Raw genomic sequence first — 18,034 nt, forward strand, 5'->3', positions numbered from 1 at the left:
CCTTGAGTGTTATAGACAATAACACTGAATTGAACTGATTGACAACTTCAGTGATTATATACAGTAAGGATCACTCTTTGCTCACTTTCTGTATAGTCTATTTACAATTTGAATAAAAGTTTTATTTATCATGCTGGTAAGAAGACCAATGGCCACTTTTACACTGAGTATCAGGAGAGACAACTGTGTTTATCCCTCTGGGGTCTAAGACATATTAATGGCACAGGTGAAATTACACCCTATTTAGCACAAACAGGGCTACCATAATATGTGAGCAACATGTATGTACATGTTTTGAGGAAAATATTGTTTTATATTGAAAATATTGCATGGTTATTGAAAAAAACTAAAATGTTTCTGAAATAAGGCCACAAAACACATACTAAATATGTGTCCACAATACTTTTGACTAAAGGATGTTGAGTTTTTGCTTCAAAATGATCTGAAAATCATTCACATAAAACAATAGATTTTTTTTAAATTGTGAAAATCATTTTTTTTATTTTATTTGGAAAGGCAATATACGGATGGGCGTGAACGTCCCAACCCCCTCATGCATAATTAGGTGCTTCTCATCTGAGAAAACAAAGACCCACATATTGAGCCTTTTATTCAGGTGTGTCACACAAGAAAGAATTCAAGTACTATATAAATAGTCTTTAAGCCTTTTAATTATTATGTAATTTAATTGCAGTTCTTCAAGTACTTCTGATATAATTGATCTAAATAATGTGTATAGACTATAGAGCAATTCTATATAACAATAGTGGCTTTTATTATGTTTTTAATGCTACCTTCTCCGTTTAAATACTTTGGTCAGTTCAAGAATAATTTATGCAATTTTTTATTGTTTATTTGAAAAAGATCAAAGAGCCGTTTCATGTCTATCCTTGTATTGTTCAACTGGTCGATGTTGATATAGGATCAGGGTAACACTTTACAATAAGTTTCATTCATTAGTTAGCATGTACTAATGAACAATACTTCTTCAGCATTTATTAATCTTAGATAATATTAATTCCAACATTTACTAATACGTTATTAAAATCAAAGGTTGTATTAGTTAACATTAGTTAATGCACTGTGAACTAACATGAATGCACAATGAACAGCTGTATTTGTGTTAACTAACATTAACAAAGATTAATAAACACTAATGCATTGCTCATCGTTAGTTCATGTTAGTTAATGCATTTAACTAATGAACCTTATTGTAAAGTGTTACCGGGATCAGAGTAAGAAATAAGTAATGCAATGCTGTCAAAGATGTAATTAGTGGCTAGTAATTAATAACCTTTTTAGAGTAACTTATCTAACACTTAGGGCAAGAGTTATAAAGAGATTTTCTTCATGGGCAAAAATGTTCTGACTAGTTTGGATCAACATGAGGGTGTCTAAATAATGACAGAATTTATATTTTGGGTTAAATTATTATTAGTATTATTATTTTTCATTTCTGAGATTCTGTCTGGCTCTCTGTTGGTCTCACCTTCCACTCACATGGCATTAACACACACAGAGGTCAGACAATCTCTCTGCCTTGGCTGACTTAGATTAGCCACATTAATTTAATTACACATGTCTTGTTTACATCAAATCTGATTATTACCATCAGGCAATGACATTACAGATTGCTCCCTTACTAGTGCATGAAAATCTCAACAAAGTTATGATGTGTCATGGCACTCCCGGTTATTTGTTTATTTTCGTCTGAAGGCCTTGTTTGGCAGCCTCTGTCCAAGTTGTCGAGATAGAATAGTTGGTTGCTTAAAACAATGCCCTACGTCTGGCTTAAATTCGTTTTCAATTTAAGATCGACCTGGCTCAAAGCCAGAGCAGATAATTAAATTTAGGCCTAATCAAAAGCCTCACAGAGAAGTTAAATGGCCGTGGTGGCAGTTTATTTTTTGTTAGCTACTTTGTCATTGCAGTGTCAACACAAAGAGAGGCAGCAGAGATGTGAGCCATGTGTGATGAAGACTGAACGCTGATTAATTTTTAGCATTGACTGCCTCAGTCTACCAGAGCAGCAGGAGGAGAACCATGCTGTGCTGCTCGGCCTCAGCTTGAAAATCTAATATTGCTGTTAGCATGTTTGTGACCGAACTCAAAAATGCCATTTAGGGGAAACAGTATCATTCCAAGCAGAAATGGGTAGTGGTCAGAGCAGTTACGTTTAAGGTTTAGCCGAGATCATAATGGAATATATTTAATAGTTTTATATTAAATGTTGCCATGTAAATATTTTGGGAGCTAAAACTAAAAAGTTTCCACTAACGTTCCCAATGGTCAGAACAGTTTTAATTTCAAAATTGGTGTTAAAACAATTGTTTCTTTTGGGTTTTCATAGTTTAAAGCACATTTTATAGGTGACAATTATGCCATTGACTATCTAAGTGTTTTTTGCTTAAACTATGGCCCTTGTCATTTTGTCCGGTTGACAAAGGTGTCACAATAGGATGGTGGGTTGCTATGAGACTCGATGGTTGTTATGAGAGTTATTTCTGTGTTGAAATAAGCTTTGTTGCAAATAAACTACAATATGAACCACATTTTCTGTCAATAATAAAAAGTTTCTGATTGTCATTATTGGACATGAAATTAGAAAATAAATAAATAAATAAATAAATAAATGTATGTTCTATGTTGTTTGAACCCCATTGACTTTCAAAATATCTTCTTTCAAGAAGAAACAGAAAATAGTCAGTCAAACAAGTTTGGAACAACATGACTCCATCATCTGATAAACCTGAAATTGCCGATCTAGTAATCATAGCACAGGTGTGTTCTGTCTGGAAAATATTTTTGATCTGAGAAGAGGCTTAATCTGTCTTTTACACCTGTCCTGATATTGTGCAGTAACATTAAGCATTTAATTATGAAAACACAATTATGAAAAATACTGACAGAATGTGTACATGATGAATTCATGCAAATGTACACAATTACATGCACTCATTATTCTGTATGAGTGCATTGGTGTGTGTAAACTCACTTGTGTGTATATAGGAATCCTCATGAAAGGGTGTGTTTGTAGCTTTTTGAGTACTGAATTTAGCCCAGCTGGAGTCAGGAAGGGGGACACCATGGCCACAACCTGTCCAGATGGCCCTCCACCCAACAACGCAACCGACTGGCCAATTTCTCCCTTGTAAGGCTCTGAACTCGCCATTAGTTCAAGACCCTTTACCATGGAACATGCAGGGTATTTAAAGACGCGTCCTTTGGTCTTGACTCATAAACCAATAAATCAGAAGAAAAGTTTGGTTTTTGCAACAGGATTTTTAAACAGGTTGCCAGCTATGGTTTCTTTTTTTAGCTGGACTTTATATGAGGGAAGTATAAAGCTGACTAATAAAAATAATAATAATAATAAAAAAAAAAACCTAAACCCGTAGGTCCATCCTATTCTTAGCCTGGATGTTTTTTTTTTCTGGTTTATTGGCAGATTAAATGGATAGTTCTCCAAAAATGTTTAATTCTATCATCATTTACTCACCCAAGTTATTCCAAACCTGTATGGATTTCTTTCTTCTGCTGAACACAAAAAAATATGTTTTGAAGAATGTAACCAAATAGTTGATGAAACCCCATTGACTTCCACTGTATTTTTCTCATTCCAGCTAAGCAATTCTAGCTTTATATGTTGCAACTTACATGTCCATAAATGTATTCAGATATCCGTGTATAAATCTATAAGCATGTTTATTTTGTAATTTACAAATTACAAATTGTTTGTCGTGAGTCTACTTTTAATCTTGTTTAATATTAATGTCAAGATCAGAAGTTCAGGCTTCTATTTTTAACAGATTCGGAAGTCACCGTATCACAGTGACATGATGACAAATGGCTGATGGATTTTGGCCTCTAATCTAATAATAGTCCTGCTAGAAAGGACTAATGAAGGCTTTTAAATAGACAGATGTGCATGTAGGGGGTAGAGGCTTGCAAAAAGCCACATTTAGATATTAAATATAGATTGCTTGAGGTTTATTTGGTATGGTTGGCATGGTACATCTAACAAAATGTAATGATTTACACTTAAAACTTCATTCATGATGTATTCTCTGCAAACAAGTCTTGGTATTTTATGCAGTTTTAATTTGTTATATATACAGTACTGTTCATGAGTGTAGGGTCTCATAAGTCTCTTATGCTCTCAAAGGCTAAATTTATTTTATCAAAAAACTCTAATATTGTGACAGTATTACAATTTAAAATAATTATTTTGTTTTCTATTTGAATATATATATATATATATATTTTTTTTTTTGTGACAGTATTACAATTTTAAATAATTATTTTGTTTTCTATTTGAATATATATATATATATATATATATATATATATTTTTTTTTTTTTTTTTTTGAGGATTCTTTGATTTAATTTTTTTTTTTTTTCGGCTCAGATCTATGTTGGCCTTTTGTGAACGCTTAATAAATTGTTCTTCATGTATATACAGTGAGCATTTGGAAATGTTGACCTTTGTTATTTTGTCACTATTTATTGTAATGTGAAGGTCAGGAAAAGGGTTTGGAATGTCAGTTTAAATTCTTTAAAATATTTGTGTCTTACAGCTGGATAATCTTGATGAACAGGCCGCACAGATTAGAAGAGAGCTGGATGGACGACTCCAAATGGCTGATCAGTTCACAAAAGTATGTGTTCCAATCTCATACAATTACACGTGAAGCTGTGGTATACTGTTCTTTTCAGGCTTATAAAGTAGCCTATTCCAAGGCACAAAATGTCCCGATGTCTTGTTTTGTCCCTCTTGGCCAGAATTTTTTTTCTCTCTTGAACACCTTCAATAGGCTGGCAGGTTCCCTAAGTTTGTGTCCAGGGACATGGAGGCCATGTACATTGAGGAGCTGAAGTCTTCAGTGAACTTGCTGATGGCCAATCTGGAGAGCATGCCAGTGTCTAAAGGTGGAGAGTTCAAACTACAGAAGCTCAAGAGAGGCCACAACACCTCCATCATTGACATGGGCCAAGAGGACGAGAATCAGCTCTCCAAGTCTGACGTAGTTTTGTCTTTCACTCTGGAGGTACTTGTTCATGGTTAGCATTTTGGCTAATGGTTAGCATATTGGTTCTGCATTACAGTTAGCATGTTCCAATAATGTTTAGGTCAAAACATGACCTCTTGAAAGTCTAAATCCCTATTTTTGTTTTTTGGGCCATTCTGAGCAGTGTCCAGCATCAAACTGTCTTGATTTATTTATCTCTATTAAAGTTATGTAGTCATGTTTTTAAGTCGTGCATCTGTGAAATGGTATGGACTGCATTATATAGCACTTTCAACAGAACCATGGCCACCAAAGTACTTCCATATCTTTGAAGAGCAAACCCAGACAGCAAACTGACATTGAATCAACGTGGAAACGACGTCTCTCATGACATTGAAACAACGTTGATTTTGCTCATCGAATTAACGTTGAACCAACGTCAGACGCGGCATTCTTCAAAGCTAAATGAAAATCGAAAATTGGTTTGCTTTCATAACGTTGAAACAACGCGTTGATTTCAAGTTGATTTTCCGTTAGTTTTGAAAGAATGACGCGTCTGACGTTGGTTCAACGTTAATTCGATGAGCAAAACAATGTCAGATCAACGTTGTTTCAATGTCATATTTCCACGTTGATTCAATGTCAGTTTGCTATCTGGGAAAATACCCATCAGAATAGGTATACATTTTTAATGATTTTGCTTTTAATGAGATACACAAAACTTTTTTGGCCTTGTTTCAAATCTTTTTATAAAAATTAATTAAAAAAAAAAAAAAAAAAAAAAAAACATCTCATTGCCCACTCTTAAGAAAAGCAAATTTGTATGAGCATATGAAACAAACACAAACTCTTGCCTTTTCACCACCATCTTGTTGTATCTTGTGATTTGATAGAAATTGATTGGATAATTGAATCTGTGATGGTTTTGACATTCATTACTGACTTGACATAGGATTTCCGTGTTCATTTTTATCGGGTGATAATGTAATTTGCACTGTTATTGCTTTGAATATCTCATTACAACATGTTGCATATCACTGTCAAATATAACACCATTGGTGCATTAGTGTAATACTTGGCTTTGATTTGCAGAGAGTGACAGATTGAAAATGTCATTTTCTCTTCATTGTGCAGGTTTAAAAGAGGACAGGAGAATTCTGAATGTGTGTGTGTATGTGTAAACTGGCCTTACTTAGCACAAGCCACAGAGAAAATCCTGAGTGGTACTGACAACCTGCTATAAAGCTAGCTTTAATCAAGTGATAGTATCTGAGAGGAGATAGTCCCTGAAGAAGAGAGCAATAAAACCATGTGATGTATGTCGTGTGTTAACAGCTCGTTCCCCTTTCACGGATACCTTTGTGATGACTGCTTTATCTGACACATCTCCCATCCTCTCTCCTCATGCACGGATGCTGTGTACGTGTGTGTGTGTGTGTGTGTGTGTGTGTTTGGATGAAGTTGGAACTTATCTCAAATGTCAAAGGATTAGTTCATTATTTCAATTCTGTTATCATTTATTCACCCTTACACTTTTTTCGAACCCAAATTACTTTCTTCCTACCTAGGGAAATAAATGGAGAAATTCTGAATAATGTTTCCCATGCAATTACAATGATTGGGGACTGGAGCTTTTAAACTTCAAAGATTACAATGAGTCAATCATATTCCAATGAACTTTAATCATCTGACTCTTCTCAGGTCACTTCATCGGCCTTCACACTTAAGCCACAATTTAAGAGAAATTAGAAAAAAATATGGATTCTAAGAAATATTTGGATAAATTGAATACACTATTTTGTAATATTGTTTTATTTTTGTACTGCACATTTTTTGTCAATTAATGTTCATTTTTTATTTTTAGGAAAGGTATTGCTTTTTTTGGCAAAACCAATTTTGTTTTTGTCATTATCATCTAGGTTTCATTAATTAAGCATGAGTATGCACAAATTTGTGCATGAAATCTGCGTAGGAACTTTTTCACAAACATTTTCACAAAAAGTTATGGCCTATTTCATTTGAACATGGTTTTATTTATTATATTATATTATAATATATTATATTATTAATAAGAAATACAATTTAATAGAATTTAAATATATTATAAATAAATATATTTCATAATATTTACAGGTACAGTGAAAGAATAAGAAAAGCTGCAGTATAGCTTTGGTGGCAAAGATTCTCTGAATTACGCAGATTTATGCATATGTACAGCTGGCTAATGAGAGGTCTGTAATTGAAGGTGTTTATTGTGTTTAAACCGGTTTTGAGAATGACACACTTGGGATTGCTCGAGGATTGACTACAGCGCTTCTGCAGAGAGTGGCATATGTTTGACGAGAGTGCCGAAAGTATTTAAATTCACTAATATTAGAACGGTGTTAAGAACAAATTCATGTGCGTATGCATGTGTTGGAGATTAGATTAACTTCCCCTGTGCGTACAAATCCGAAATAATCCACACAATTATTTGTGAATGAGATCCAATGTGTTTAGATAACATCCACTAAAAACTGTTATTGTTATTTTTATGATGATGATTTTATATTTTCTCCCCAGCAGCTAGTGCTCTTAGGCATCGTCTCTATAGATCTGTTGTTTTCCCCACAGGTGGTGATTATGGAGGTACAAGGTCTGAAGTCTTTAGCCCCTAACCGGATTGTTTACTGTACCATGGAGGTGGAAGGTGGACAGAAACTTCAGACTGACCAAGCAGAGGCTTCCAAACCAACGTAAGTCTGGCAGAAAAATCTTGTCAAGCATTTTGTTTTTGTAGGAAGTTTTGAAGAGTGTAACCTGTTGCACTCATTTATTCACGCCTCCCAACCTTGAAAGTTGCTGCCTGGAGTAAGTGATTCTCCTATAGGCTAATTAAATCAGTCAATGTACACTAACCTTCACAAACCTGTTGAGGTTTTATTGCTTGTCATCATGCATTCAGACACATTCTCACTGAACCGTTCATGTTATTCAGAGCTGGAGGAACTTAATCTCAAATCCCATCAAATCCCATCAAATGCTGTTTGCTGAAGCTGTGTGTGTGTGATATAGCTTATTACATGTTCAGTTGATATTATTGTGTACACAGTTGGCTCATTCTGTTTGTGGTGAGATGTAACGCTTAATGATGAAGTAACAGTTCTGGGCATGTAATCAACACTTAGGAAAACCGTACGCTGATCGCATTACTTAACTACACATCACATTTGTTTGTGTGTGAGGAGACTAATTCAAGGGTAAGAAAGAGAGGAAACACACATACACAGAAAAACGAATTCTTACACCTTTTACTGAACATGCACCCACTTCTTTTGTCAGCTTACACTTCTTAATCAGTGCACATGCTGTATGATTTTTGCCAGATTGTGCCTTTAAGTTAAGATCTTACTATCAAAATCACCTTGCATTCACTCTGAAACATAAGCAGTGTTTCTATCTCAGAGTACATTCATATATATCTCACAATTGCAACTTTGTTTCTTATCGCTGAGTTTACATCTTGCAATGTGACTTTTTATCTCACAACAGATATCTCTCTTGCAATTGCGACTTGTTTCTCATAATTGGCTTTAGGTAACGCTTCCTTTTACAGTACAGTACTTACAGTGTACTTACCTAGAAAGCACTGGCTAATATAATGTAAGTATGGAACAAGGGTAGGGTTAGTACTAGTTATTACCCAGTAATTGTAGAGTTACTAAAATAAGTACATAGTATTTACATGGGTAACTGGACTGTAAAAGAAAGCGTTACCTGGCTTTACTTAAACATTTACATTCATAAAAATTGCAACTGTCAAATAGAAAGTGCCATTTACCTAGTTTGCAACATGTGAGCTTACCGATAGCCCATCACAATCAAAAGTCTTAGTTCCTCACAGTGAATGCGTTTGTGCCTCTGCTGTTTGCTTTGTCCACAGCATACCAGACAAATGACTGATGCGTGTATTTAAAAACCACTGATTAAAATGCACAGGGCTATCTGCGGTCACGTGCAAGGGAAACGGCATGCTAGAGAATGAAATGACAGGTACACGGAAGACAGCCACACCTCCACCAGGTTAGCGCGACAGTTGGCCTTGTTAGAGTATCTCAGGTCTTTACTCCTGCCCATTTCTCCTGCATCCAACATGTCAGAACTGATTATTTGCTATATAATCAACGCAGACCATGACTTGTTACATTTTGTGTAAATGAGAATGTCAGAATGTGGCTGAGAGAGATTGATAATGTAAAATGCAGAGTCAACGCTGTCAAATGTGACAACAGTGTGCAAAGATGACATACAAGACAGCTGATGTGCCTTGGCTTTTGCCCACATTTTTCACTGAGGTCACGTCAAATAAGCTGACAAGAAACAATTGTAAAATACAGGAAAAGAAACTGCTACACACACTCACAAACAAAAATACTCATATCTACTCGCTTTCAACTGAAAATACAGAGTTGCTCAGATCAACAAGCTCTCACATTCACACACACATTTGAACATTTGGTTCACATTTCTCCAGGGCTTGCTGTAATGCTAAAAGCCTGCTGGGTCTCAGGGGTAGAGCCATGTGAGGATAGATGAGAAGGAGTCTGGGTAAAGCATGCATGATGGGGAAACTGCTGGGAGACATGCATTCTGTACCTGTTTGATCAGACAACTTAAGATTGTGGGGATTGATCCCAACACATCTCTTTAATTAAATTGTATATGGAAGATACAAGGAAGTAGATAAAAACAGGGAAATAAAGGCTGTTTCGTAAGCCTTTGAGTCTGCTTGGGGGTTAGAAGGGGGTTACAAAGGCCTGTAGTTGCATGAAAGTGGAGTGGTTATGATGAATGAAAAAGCTATTTTTCAAATCATATTTTAGTCTGGTAAAATCTGCCAGATTGGTCCTGTGTTTGAGGGCTCAGATTGTATGATGTGCTTTTTAGGCAGCAGTGTTTATAGATTTACTGGGAAATCATTTGTCTTTATTAATAACCATTTGCGATATAAAAAGTAAACGTATATGTTTCAAAGACGAACCTCTCGTGATTTGAAAAGAAGGCAGTGGTCTTATATGTGACTGGTCTTTTTTCTGCTCTATTGTGTCACAGTATTGTAGCTTTAGGCACTGTGGATTACATAACAAGGAGAGCTTTGCTGAAGTGTGTGTGTGTGTGTGTGAGCGCACTTTGTGTGTTACTTGTGATATAGATCAGTAATATAGATTAGTGTTTCTCAGGGTTTGGGCTTTTAATGCAATGAACCTCTGACCAAATGTTGTGGGTCTGTGTATATTTGTATGTTTGTGGTATAGTTGGTGTTTATGTTCATCATTTGAGTCACACATGCTCACTTAGGACAACTTTGAATAATGATATACGAACGGATGATGCTCATTGATGTTTTTAGTGCATCCTTTTTTTGATGTTGTTTATTGCACAACATTAGACAAAACATTGTCTCAGGATATTGTTGATTCCCTTTTATAATGTCCAGCGGCACACAGACATGGTTGCTTTTTATTGTGTACAGTGTGACTAAAGCTCAAAAGTGAGAAATGAGTCATTCTCATTCCATTTAGCATCATATAATATTGATGTGTTGAATATGGAAATGTAAGCTGTTCTGCTGCCACCTACAGGCTTCATTCACTAGCAACTCTGATGCACTGTGATACAGTGAATTTCATTTGCATGCAAATGAACACAGACATATGGCTCGATCTCTGGCAACACTGATATGACTACTTATTTATTTAACAGAAAGAAGCATTTGTTAAAATTTTCAGATTATGCAGAATATGTTTAATAACCGGATAAATGTGTTCAAAAATAGTATAATAAGACTTTTTTTTTTTTTTCTGTGATAGTTTTTGTAAATATACTCTGATCATGTACTCTCAACATGTAATTTATGGTAAAACATAGAGATGAAACTTCAATAATATCTGCGTACTGGGTTTATATTTGGTTTGAAAAACACATTAAAAGAGTTGAAGAATGTTAAAGGTCCCCTGACATGGGGTTATCTTATTATTTTATAATGTTTCCTGGGTTGGCCTTACACTGTATAATGTTTGTATGTTTTTTAGATAAAAAATTAGATCATAATTTAGAAATAAATGGCATTTTTTCCTGTTCTGATTTAAGCCTCTGATTTGAACGCTCCGTTCGAAGGGGCGTGTCTGCTGTGGGGTTTAGTGTAACCGCCCACTGCTCTGATTGGCTGACATGCTTGCATATAAAGTATCCACGTCTTACACGTAAAACTCTCTCGAATACTTTTACTACGGCTATTTTAAGTTTTATTTATTTTTATTTTAAATTTACTATTACAGCTATCGAGATTAACAAATCGTGAAAAGTTTTTAAAGTATTTAGATCTATTCCCATCACATAACATGTTGCCGTGATGAGCATTGAGCAAGCAGATGACAGTCTGTTTATCGCGAGAAAGAAGATTTTAGCATTGTAACGCAGTTTCTGCACTCTCTTTAATGCTTTCACCAATGCACGATGATGTACATAAAGTAAGAGCTTCGTTGTGCCGTGTAAAGTGCGTCATTGATTTCATAACGAGTTGTCGAGATAAACTCGCGCTGTGTGGAAAGATTGTTCTTTGGTCACTTTCTGTATAATTTGTACAATTTAAGTGAGATTATTTTCATCCCACTAAAAGGAACGATTTGAAGTTGATATTTTTGTCACTGGCTTGACTGCATAAACAGTATTGAATGATTTTGAGAGAAATACTACCTGTCTGAACTTGAACAATTAGGCTACACATCAGAAATTGTTGCTCAGTAGATTTATTTTCAGGCGTTCATCGAGGCCAGCTGAGGAAATAGTTGTTTGTGAAATGTTTGGGCCATACAAAACTTTGGGAAGTTGTGGCGGCGCATTTCTAGAGAAAATAAAATGAACTCATTGTTTCTTCAGAGGCTCGGATGATGAAGGAACTATAAATTACTTTTGTGTTCATTTATACATCTGAACTCTGATCAACTGCCATACTTCACTCGTTTGCAAGCCATCATATCTCTCAAGGAAAAACTCAAATTGTGCTCGTGTGTTCATATTTTCTAGCTCATTTTCTCATGGGAGAGCCAAAATTCTCTGGGCGGGCAAAGCAGAGAAAGGGGAGGTTACCTTTCCTCTGTATGACGTCATACGGAGGAGATTCAAGATCAGCCCGTCTGAACTTTCATTTTCAAAAGTTAGAGAAAGATAGCCAAAGCTCGGTTTGCACCATTTAAATTTCTAGCCACTGGGGGACCATATATACTCATATTAATGTTAAAAAGCCCCAGAAAGTGAAAACTTAATGTCAGGGGACCTTTAAAATGAAAATTTTTACATCAACAATTACTACTATTATGCTTGAAGTCCCATTTAAAGTCAGTCTCAACATAACACTGGTTTAATAGCATTCTGAAAGACTTCTCAGTGAGTGGCAGAACAAGATTTGTTCTCACACATGCAGTTGCACACAGACATTTACAGCTTGTGGTCATATCAATGTCATCAAACAGCTGCTCTTTTCTAGGCAGAGGATCTGATGCCAGATTGTTATGAGGACATTTACATTTATGATTAGACTAACCAAAACCAACACTCCCTGAGATCCCAAAAGAGAGGCGCTGTGAACTAGCAAAGACTGTGTTGATTTGTATCAATGAATTTGTGTGTGTAAACAGTGCTGGTCAGAATTATTTGTTGCCTTGGTAAATATGATCAAAAATGGCTTTAAAAAAGTCTGCATTGTTTATCCTTTTGATATTTTATTTAAAAAAATGCTGAGATCTAACCTTTTGTTTAAGTAAAATAATTGAAAGTGTGGGGGGGGAATCACATTATGAAATCAATGTTTTTCTCCATAACACGTTGGGAACAACAATTTGCCCCTTTTATTAAATACTTTTTGCAAGCTCCTTTTTCCAAGATAACAGCTCCGAGTCTTCTCTTGTAATGATGCCATGAATCTAAACAAGATGTCGAGGTCCGCTGGCAAAAAAATTAGGCCCACAGCATTAAAAAATACAGCAGAGATACAACGATACAGCATTTCATTTTACACATGGGGTACTTTTGTATCCCTGTGTGCTCAAACACATCTTACTGTAAGCGTGTTAAGCTCTTTTTTTTTTCATCTGTCCATAGAACGTTTGACAAGTGACTGACACTACTGGAATTTCAAACGGGATGGGTTGTATGGGTTCTAAATGAGCTTTTTTGCATTATATTTCATTAAATTGATCAAAAGTGACAGTGTGGACTCTTACAGTACGTTGTTAAAAAAAAAGAACTGAAGCAAACAAACTGTTCATCAAAGAATCCTGAAAAAAATTGTATAGTTTCCACAAAAATATTAAGTGGCGCAATGATTTCTGAAAGATCATGCGACACTGTGAAAATGCAGTGTTGCCATCACAAAAATAAATTACATTTTAAAACATTTTAGAATTGAAAACAGTTATTTTAAATTGTAATAACATTTCACAATATTACTGTTTTTATTGTATTTTGAATCAAACAAATGCAGCCCTGGTAAGAATAAGATAGATTATACAGTATATAAATATAAATGAGTGGCTGGATGGATGGATAGATAGATAGATCATCATTTCATGCAAATCATCGCTTCTTCCAAAAAGTTTGTTTCAACGCAATGAGCCAAATATGCATCAGACATCTCTCCTGAGACGCTGATGTGAAAGAAGGTTGAACAGCATTACACACTGACACAGCAAAGACACATACACAAACATACATAAAGACAAAGCGTCCATGTACCCTCAGCTTCACCCCAGGCATTCTACAGGGAGCCAGACTCAGAAGGGGGTTGCCATGGAGACCTGTTCACTGCTCTCTGTTCCCCCAGAGCACTGTGGCCTGATGATTACCCCCCTCATCACACACACACACGCACACATACGCTTACACACACACATGCATTACAAATACTTTAATGTGCACACAGTCACATCAAAACACACACATACGGACACTGTGTATTACCACACAAACCAGCAAAGCCACAGTACTTGTTCTGTTTATTCAGTCTTTCTCCACAAAATAAGCGGGAGTGGATTGATCCATTTACAGTTAGACACGCATACTAGCTCAGATTTAACTCAGAATAGTTTTTTTTTAGCTTCTTATTGGATTTTTGCTGTTATTAATAGGCACCATAGATTCAGGCCAAATTCAATCCTATGTCTCTCACATTCTTAATGTGTTCACTGACATCGTAATGTAATAATCAATTATGATGACTATAATAATAATGAATAATAATGTGTTACAGAGACACTCTTAGATTAGTCTTTAACTACTAACATTTTAAGTAATCGTTTGATACAATGCGCTTAGTGTGTATACATGTTGTTATTAATGTTATCTGTAATACTTTTCCATAATCACACTGTTGACCCTTCACTTACACCTTGACCCAGCCTTATACTTAATCGTACCACCAAACCTGTCACTGACCTTATCCATTTTCCACCTCAATAGCAGCAAAAGTATTTTGCAATACAACAAATAAGTACATTGTACCTAAGTTTTTTTTTTTAAGCCACCTAACCTAAAGTGCTTATTTCTTTTTAAACCATAATAGAATTTAACTTATTTAATCCAAAACTCATTAGAGAGTGTTAATGTAAAATACAGTACTATTTGGTCAACATAAATGACTTTAAGGTTGCGGTCAGTAAAATTTATCAGGGATACAATACATATATCAAAGGTGATAGTGAAGTAATTTACGTGGTTACAAAAAAAATAAATAAAAGATGTTCCATTAATCAAAGAATCCTGAAAAAAAAAAACTAACCACTGATCTCTCTCTCTCTCTCTCTCTCTCTCTCTCTCTCTCTCTCTCTCTCTCTCTCTCTCTCTCTCTCTCTCTCTCTCTCTCTGTTTAGGTGGGGTACACAAGGAGACTTCACCACCACTCACCCACTTCCAGCTGTAAAGGTGAAACTCTTCACGGAGAGTACAGGAGTGCTGGCACTGGAGGACAAAGAGCTAGGACGGGTCAGACACACACACACACACACACACAGACACACAGGGCTGGATCACTATCTTTGTATGGACTCTTCTGTAATGGTTTTTGCACTGTACAAACTGTATGTTCTCTCCCCTTACACTAACCCTGCCCCCAAACCTACTCGTCACAGAAAACTTCCTGCATTTTTACATAAAAAAAAAAAAAAAACTCATTCTGTATGATTTATAAGAAGCTTATTTCCTCATAGGGACCTCAATTTAGGTCCACAACGGTCTGTGTGCGTTCAGGTTGAAGTTCCCACCAGGATAGAAAAACGTCTACACACACTGGATCATCACAGCTCATACTCACACAGCTCTTTAAGCAGTCAGCACTGATCTGAGCTCAGTTCTGCCATCAGGAGGTGATCAGCTCTAACAAGTTCTCAAAAATGAGCAGGCCCCCTGCGTGTCTGTAGCTGTTCTAATGAATTTGATCCAGTGCTGAGTCAATGAGGCATAGAGTTTCTCTTTTCCTCTCTCTATCACTCATTCTCTCTAAACAATAATCCTGCACTGATATAAAAACAGAAAGATAAGGTGCTGATGTCGGCTCTTATGCAAATGATAGATTACTTCAAAGTGAAGTAAGAGATAGAGAAAATAATAGGATCCGATGTGCGATGAATCAGAGCACTGGTGGGAATGGATATTACTTGAAAGCTGCACTGTCCCACTTTTTTTACATTTATTTTTACTTTCCCATATTTGAGCTAGCTGTGTAATAAATACAGTAAGACCACACATAAAAATGCTTCTATGAATCATTATTGTAATTTAAATTTAAACATTCCACTTACCAAATTTGCAACTGAACTACATCTTGTCACAGTTCTGTCACCCGTGTCTGGGTTTTCTCTTGTTTTAGTGACAGAGCTGTGACACTGCCATGACACTGCATGAAGTTATAGTCCACCGGACCATCGAAATATGGAAGAAAATAATTTCTAATTATATTATTAGCATAACCTAGAGTTGTGAAAAGTTGAGTTAGCATGTCTTTAGTATTTGGTATGTCCCCTTTTCCTTTAATGACAGCCTAGAAATAGTGCAGTGATTGTGTCAGTGATTGTTGTATCTGTCATAATGTGATTTCAGGTTGTGCTACATCCAACACCCAACAGTCCCAAACAGTGTGAGCTCCATAAAATGACTGTTGCCAAAGGTTGCCCAGACGACCTAAAGATCAAATTGGCTGTCCGTATGGACAAACCACAGAACATGAAGCACTGCGGGTAAGTGGCATCTGTATAATCATTTTTGATTTCGCTTGTGTACCGCTTTAAAATAAATCAATAAATGTTTGTTGTTGAAGGAATCTGCTAGCATGGAAAGTCAATTTACATTAACACATTCACTTAATAGATTCAATGTACACAGACTCAGGAAAACCATTCCACTAACACTTTCCTCTGTCATTAATTGTTTTCAAAATTAGAATTAGTGTGTCCAAAATCATAGTATGTTGAAATGAGTATTCAAAAGATAATGTAGACTCACTGTATTCCGGACATCACGGTATTCCGGACACTAGTCAAGTCAAGTCAAGTCACATTTATTTATATAGCGCTTTTCACAATACAGATTGTATCAAAGCAGCTTCACAGTGATAACATGTAAGTAGCACAACACAGATCAACAACATTGCTAAACACTAAATAAATAACCCCAACTGAGCAAGCTCAAAGCAAGCCAAAAGCAAGGCGACAGTGGCAAACGGACACTAGACCGTTTCCCGCAAATTCTATAAATAAATACTTCACGGTCTTTACATCTATATATATCCGTGTCATCTTTGCCTCATCATCTTTCGCTTCTGACCAACCCAGCTTATAGTTGTTAAAATGTATGCGTTATATATCAGAAATTACTACTTCTACTTGTCCGGAACACAGTGAGTAGAAATTTTCAGCCGTCCGGAAAACCATGAGTCAACGTTACCCCTATTTCCAGTTACAATTAGTAAATATCACCCGTCACCGTTTGTTTGTTGGACAAGGATTCGAGTAGAACTACAAACACAAATTAAAGTGTTAAAAAAACTACAAACATGATGGATGTGCGAGGGATTTGAGTGATTGAGAATCATTATGGTGCGTTCACACCAGACGCGATTAGAGCAAACCTTTATAAAGATACATTTGGTCGTTAACTTTTATGAAAACACATAAAGAGAGTTCTTACCATGAAATACCCATGACTGGCAGATCAACATGCTAATTTAATCTGATACGAGATTGAATGTAGAGGATTTCAACTGTGACGAGATGAATGACAGAGCAGTTTAAACCATGACAGAATCCACTTAACAAAGCGACGGTACTTTAAAGAAACAATTAGGATGAAGTATTATGTCCCAAAGCTTGTTACACACTCAAAATTATGTTCATTTTCTTCTCAAAAATAATTGGGACACTGCATCTGTGTCTGGTCCAATGAGGAGTGTGTGACCTGAAATTTATTCTGATCGTATGGCTCCATCTAGTGGACAATGTGACCAATTATTATTAATATGTGTTACCATTGACATTTATTAATTTAGCTGACGCTTTTATCCAATGCGACTTACAATTACTATGTATGTCAGAGGTTGCACGCCTCTGGAGCAATTAGGGGTTAATTGTCTTGCTCAGGGACACATTGGTGGATTCGAACCTGGGTCGGGTCTCTGATAAACCTTGAGATCTGTTCAGTATATCATGTACAATGTTTTATTTATTGTACAATATTAATATTTTATGATTAAAAACAAAACATCTCTGTATTTTGTATTTATATAGATATAATATGCAAATTGTTTTAAAACAATAGATTTACTTAGCAAAATTGTGTAAGATAATGAAATAATGACCGGTCTCCATCTCTGTTCGAAATCTGCAATTTTGAACAGATAATTCTGGGAATAACCTTATGCATAGCTACTGTTCTGCTTCACCGTATCGGTTTATTCACACCTCTGTTTATTCTTTATATTCTAAGATATTAATAAGACA

At 35.7% G+C, this 18,034-nt stretch overlaps 1 protein-coding gene across 7 annotated transcripts in view; it reads left to right on the forward strand.

Moving 5' to 3' along the window:
• cadpsa (calcium dependent secretion activator a) overlaps positions 1-18,034 on the forward strand; it is a 127,975-nt gene that overhangs the window by 38,435 nt on the left and 71,506 nt on the right. For all 7 annotated transcript variants that reach the window (XM_089125199.1, XM_039673501.2, XM_089125195.1 and 4 more), the window contains exons 5-9: positions 4,578-4,658; positions 4,815-5,048; positions 7,623-7,744; positions 14,915-15,026; positions 16,140-16,276. In XM_089125199.1, coding sequence (XP_088981325.1) covers positions 4,578-4,658; positions 4,815-5,048; positions 7,623-7,744; positions 14,915-15,026; positions 16,140-16,276 — 686 coding nt within the window. The remainder of the gene's footprint in view (positions 1-4,577; positions 4,659-4,814; positions 5,049-7,622; positions 7,745-14,914; positions 15,027-16,139; positions 16,277-18,034) is intronic.

This window comes from Pimephales promelas, chromosome 21 (genome assembly GCF_988280905.1).
Source record: "Pimephales promelas chromosome 21, fPimPro1.hap1.1, whole genome shotgun sequence".
NCBI classification, from domain to species: domain Eukaryota; kingdom Metazoa; phylum Chordata; class Actinopteri; order Cypriniformes; family Leuciscidae; genus Pimephales; species Pimephales promelas.